This window comes from Armigeres subalbatus, chromosome 2 (genome assembly GCF_024139115.2).
Source record: "Armigeres subalbatus isolate Guangzhou_Male chromosome 2, GZ_Asu_2, whole genome shotgun sequence".
NCBI classification, from domain to species: Eukaryota; Metazoa; Arthropoda; class Insecta; order Diptera; family Culicidae; genus Armigeres; species Armigeres subalbatus.
The window spans coordinates 24,793,382-24,799,381 of NC_085140.1; the positions used below are offsets into that span (position 1 = coordinate 24,793,382).

Genomic DNA, 6,000 nt, shown 5'->3' on the forward strand with positions numbered 1-6,000 from the left:
TATGAATCCAATTTAACTCCATTGGAAGGTTCTGGACGACAAACTTTTCGTGAAATTCGTGAAAGTCATATTTCCAACAACAACGAATTGAAATTAGTGTTGAAAGAAAAATGGAAGAATATTCCGTCCCCCATTACGGCTAATTTTGTCAGTTCCATGCCACAAGAACTACAGCCCGTCATAGATACACAGGGGAATCCAACGAAATATTGAATTCCATTCTATAACTCCTGTTTTCGTTTCAAAAGCGCGCTAAACCTGACTAGACGAATACTTTTTGAGCCCGTATTTTATGAATTGTTATGTTTTGTTACCTTTGTTTTTGTTATTGTTTTATTTTTCTGTTTGATTTTAACAATAAAGATGAATTGAATTATTTACTACACAATGTAATCGATAGTTTTATTTTTTTGAGCTTACTAGATTCTATCTTTGACATTTTCTAGAAAACACACAGCTAGACGAATACTTTTTGGACTCACTGTATTTTGAAAACGGCTTTTTCGAAATATATTTTTTTATGGAAAATAAAATAAGTTCAATTATATTCAAGAAGGAATGATTCTATTCTAACAAATACGAAACAATGTGAACAATGGAAAATGACATGAAAATCTTACCTTTCAACGCCCAAATTTCCTTCTGCTTTATCCCCTCGTAGATCTGCTGCATCTCGTCGTAGCACCGATCGGAGAGCTCGCCCCTCTCGGCAATCGAAATCAACCCGTACAGAACCGAACTATGCTTGAGGACACCCTCCTGTCGGAGGGCTCGACTGCCACCCAGTATGATTTCGCCGGTGTCCTCCTCTTCGTCACAATATTTCCCCGCACAGGATTCATTCCGCCTGTTGGACCCGGACGAGACACGCTGGTACCGGCCGAACTTGGTCCCATTAACGTTGCCAAGCTTTGTCGGTCCAGGAGAGGAGGAGGGTGCGGTCACCGAAGAAGCCGACGAAATCACCCGGTCGCAAATGGTGACCAAAACGACGAGGACAACGGTTGAGATCAATGCACGAGATGCGAATCGAATCGGGGCCATGATTTCGGCACACTACTTTTATGCCGGTTGGGGTTTTCTTTTTTTTCTTGTGGTTTTTCTTCACACCCGAGTGAGCGGATTGGTTCTTTTCGGTGGTCGGCCAGTCAGTGTGGCAATCCGAGGATTTGTTCGACTACTTTTTTGGTTCACTTTTGGCACACTGCACTGCACTTTGCAATCAGCTGAGATGAATCACCCCTGGAGAAAGAGAGGGAACAAAAACTTCACATACAAACTTTGCACATTTCGGATGGTTCTTCGCTGTGTTCATTCGGCGAAACGACCCTTGGCGGTTTAAACGATGTTGTTGACTGGCCGGAACAGGCTTTATTCATTGAGTAATGTCGTATAGCTCGTGTGTTGTTTTGCTGTTCGTACTTTTCTTGCATTTATCGTTTCACCCACTTCTTCATTCGGTCTATCCACGGTGTGTCCGGAAAAGTTGGTAATGAGTAAAATTTTGCTCGGGAATTTTGATTATGACTGTGAACCAATATTTGTCAGATGCTTATGCAAAACAAGCAACAAGCTAAGACCTCCGACAAAGCTTCGCTGTTTCGTAGGATGGTATTTGCGAACACCCATGAGATTTTGTCAACAATAATAAAATTTTGTTGCAAATATTTCACCTCGTGATTTGTGCATTGATTTGTTAACGAATTCCATTCCTCTGTTTTCCTAATATCTTCTATCTTTTTAATATACATCGAACAAATCTCAATTAAGAAAATAAATATATATTTATATATGCACGAAAACTGTCATAATGCGTTGGTTTTCTAACAAACGCTTATTGGTCACTTACAAACGAGTATTTCTTGAGTGGAGCTAGCTTTTTATCCATTTTAAAATCAGTGGCTTATAGATCAACAATTATTCTTCTTTTTCCTTGCAGTATTTAAAATTCAACGTACGTCTTCTTTTGGCATACTTCTATATACTCATTATAGTTTCTGTAGATGCGTTTCTATATTTAAATGAGGAAAGCAAAGAAAATACGACAGTTATGTTTATGTTCCAGGCGCAAGAATCTAAAGAAAATGTTTGTGTTTGACTCACTGAGGAATATGAATTGTTCATTGTTATTTGCAGGATGTGATAGGACTTCCAATAGTTGCAATAAATTGTTGGATTAATTTTTTTTCTTTTTTTTGTCAGAAGTATGAGTGTTGTGACATCATAAATACCTAATAAATAATCTTTTTTAAAAAAGGAATAAATAAACTTGGTGTAATGTATTTTAAAGCAGTTAGCAGTTTACAGCATCCCTTTTAAACTACATATAGACCATAACTCAGTGGAAATTTTTACTGAGGTTTGAGGCTACTTTATCCAGGTGTGCCAGATATACAGACATTGTAAGTGTTTATACAGACAATTAATCTTATGTGTAGACTTGATAAAGATTAACTACATTTATATAGTCATTTGTTGGCATTAAAAATGGTAGTGTCAAATTTCCATTATCACCATTCGAGTGTTTGATGAGAGGTTTGACTGTAGCTTGCGCAACGTTCAGTTTTATATTTTGTTTTTTTTTACGTTTGAAAAATGAGCAATACGAAATAGCACCGAAAGTCAAAAGAAGATCCACGTTGAAATTTTCCTTGCGCCATCACGTTGTCCTTTGTAGCATCACGTTATCCCCGACATTTTCGTCGCGTCGCCGTGTCACGCCGCTGATCTATCATTTTCCACACCTATTCAAATTTGCAGAAAACCGTAGAATTTCCCGATTGATATCCCTAAAACATCCAGTTGAAACTTCGGAGAATTTTTCGTATAATTTCTTGCAAATTCCGTTTTCCGTTGAAATTTCAAAAACTTTTCGTAAAAGTTAAGCCGAAGAATTTTCCGTTGAAATCCACAGATTTTTTTCGAAGTTCTGAAAATATTCCCGTTGAAATCCCGAATAAATTTCAGTAAAAATGTGCAAATTCTGGAAAACTGAAGTGCACATTCCGGAAAAAAATCGAGTAAATTCCGAAGAATTTTCCGCGAAAATAAAAAAAATCGAATCACTTCTTGTGAGAACTCTGAAGAATTTCGCGTTAAATTTTCGAAGAGTTTTACGCAGACATTACCGAGGATTTTCCATTGAAATTTAAAGAATATCTCTACGAAATCAAATTCTTGACTGGCCGAAAGTCGTTTGGCTGAAGGCCACAAGGTCGAATTAGTCATTAGTTATGTGGCTCAAATGGGCATACGTCCCAAAGTGTTGTTTATATTAACTGATTATTTTGCCGAAAAAGTCATTTATCCGAATAGGACCGACATTTTTGGCCATATGACCCGTTTGACAATGGAATTTTTGGCCGTATGTCGCTTTAAGCAAAATGATATTTTCAGCCAAACTTTTTTCGACCTAATAACCGTTTCGGTCAAATATCCAATTCAGTCAAATGGAATTCGGCAAAATGACAATCGACCAAATAGCATTCGAACAAATGGCCTTCGCCCAATAACCTTCAGATAATCTACGGAAAGAGCTATATGGCCAAAAGTTGTTTAGCCGAATATGTTATTTGGCCAAACAAACCATTAGACCGAAACTCATCTGGCCAAAAATGTTATTTGGTTAAACAAAATCGTTTGGCTGTATGTGTAATTAATGTCGATTGGCAGAAAGGGTCATTTGGAACTGGACATACTACAGGAAATGTCGTTCGACCGATCTGGTCCTTCGGCCGAAACAGTCGTTTCGCAGAAAGAACCACGCTCGTAACTGATTAGAAAGGACTATTTGACTGAAAATATTGTTGGGCCGAACGGGTCGACTTTTTTTGCCCAATAACCGTAAGGTTTTTGAGGAAACTCCCCTAAACGCACCTCAATGCGTGGAATTAGAGTATGTGAAAAAATTGTTCTGCTCTGTCAGAAAAGAGAAACTCAAAGCAAAAGAAGTCATCAGGTCCTGGCGGTATAGCGTACGAGTTTTATTCAGCTAATTTCGATATAATGAAAGCCGATCTTTTGAAGTTCTTTAAAGGATTTCTTGACAACTGGTGGTGATCACATTAATACCTACGAATCAGAAAGCGAAGGAATTAGCCAACTTTAGACTTGTCAGTTAGCTAAATACTGATTATAAATTATTTGCTAAGATGCTCGCCAACCGGATTTCAGAGAGAATGGGCGAAGTCATAGGTGAAGGACAGTCTGCAGCAGTTCCGGAAAAATCAGGCGTAGATAATTTAGATCTTATTCATACACTGGCCATTAAAAGCCAGCAGTCGAAGGCAATGAAATTTGCATTACTAAGTGTAGATCTTAGAAAGCTTTTGAACCTGTGAACCACAATGGTTCATGGGAGATTATTGGGAAGTTTGAATTACCAAGATTTATAATCTTCTTCTTCTTATTGGCATTACATCCCCACAGTGGGACAGAGCCGCCTCGCAGCTTAGTGTTCATTCAGCACTTCCACAGTTTTTAACTGCGAGGTTTCTAAGCCAAGTTACCATTTTTGCATTCGTATATCATGAGGCTAACACGATGATTCTTTTATGCCCAGGGAAGTCGAGACAATTTCCAATCCGAAAATTGCCTAGACCGGCACCGGGAATCGAACCCAGCCACCCTCAGCATGGTCTTGCTTTGTAGCTGCGCGTCTTACCGCACGGCTAAGGAGAAGATTTATAATAGCAATAATAAAAAGACTAGGGTCGGTGTACCAATTGTAGCCAAACATAAGAACAACTTTTTTTTTTTAAATAAGTAAAAGGCAAGAGGGTGGACTTTATATATCAAGCGAAAGGTTTTACTTTCTGCTCCTTAGAACAGCTGTGAAAACCACAATAAAATTTATTATCCTCAAATTGATTAATCCATAATAGGAACGCATGCACCAGTTGTGGCACTATTCCTAATTTTGGTTACTTATTTGGCAAATCTCATTCTTTTCTTATGGGACTGGCCAAATTGGGACCACTAGTGCGGCAAATGGTGCAAAGAACGTTAAAGATAAAGCAAAATCAATTTTTACAATTATGCTTTGCTTGTTTTGGAGGAAATCAAATGTGTTGTCGTGTCATATGAATATGTTTTATCGATATGAACTTGGTTTGCGGTGATTTGATTGGTCATTTGGCATATAAAGCACTAGTGCGACAACTGGTGCTATAGCCACAATTGGTACACCTAGCCGATATGAAAATGCAACCTCAAGGGTATTAGTTAATAGTAGTCTCACAAATAGCATAAAAATTGGAAAATCGGTTGGACAAGGGTGTCCATTATCCATGACACTATTTGCTATGTACATTGAACCATTGTTAAGGCAAATTAACGTCGAACTCAGAGGGATTTTGATAGAAGATAAGTTTTTCAAAATTAGAGCATTTGCTGTATGTCATCTATCCACAATTATTATTAGAAATGATGATGAATTTGATCTGGTGCTGAATTGAAAACTAATCTCTTGCAACGGGATTTCTTCTGAATTTCGGAAAGTCAGGTTGTATCATGTTCAATAACTGTAAAATAGGCCCACACAATTTCCGAGGAAAACGAATTGAATGCATTAGGAGTACTCATCGCTGCTACTTAGAATATTTATTTATTTTTTTGTCCAAATCTAAATATTTATCCAAAACCAAGATCAAAATCTCAAACAAACTAAAATTCAAGCAATGCCAAGGTCTCAAGTGGTACAAGGGGTACCACACATCAAAAAGGTTGAGAGCCGCTGATATATGCGAAAAACAGTCATGTTGCTGTATAACATTCTAAATTTTTTTTGTAAGGCAAGCCTTATCTGGATCTAGAATAAGATCGATGTGATTCTCCGATGGCAGCAGACAGGAAAAGGTCCTTTGGCCGAAAATCGAAAGGATATAGGATAGCTTGACTGAAATGATTATTAGTCTGAACAATAATTGGCCGAGTATTCCGATCGTCCAAATGAGAAGTTTGGTCAGCAGAAAAAAATCATTTATTCAAACAAGCACCACC

The 6,000-nt window shown here is 37.8% G+C and overlaps 1 protein-coding gene across 1 annotated transcript in view; it reads right to left on the minus strand.

The window, feature by feature from the left end:
• Positions 1-1,147, minus strand: part of LOC134218266 (uncharacterized) — an 87,383-nt gene extending 86,236 nt beyond the window's left edge. The window contains exon 1 of the mRNA XM_062697197.1: positions 621-1,147. Within this exon, the coding sequence (XP_062553181.1) occupies positions 621-1,044 (424 nt within the window). The 5' untranslated portion in view covers positions 1,045-1,147. The remainder of the gene's footprint in view (positions 1-620) is intronic.
• Between the last annotated feature and the right edge of the window lie 4,853 nt (positions 1,148-6,000).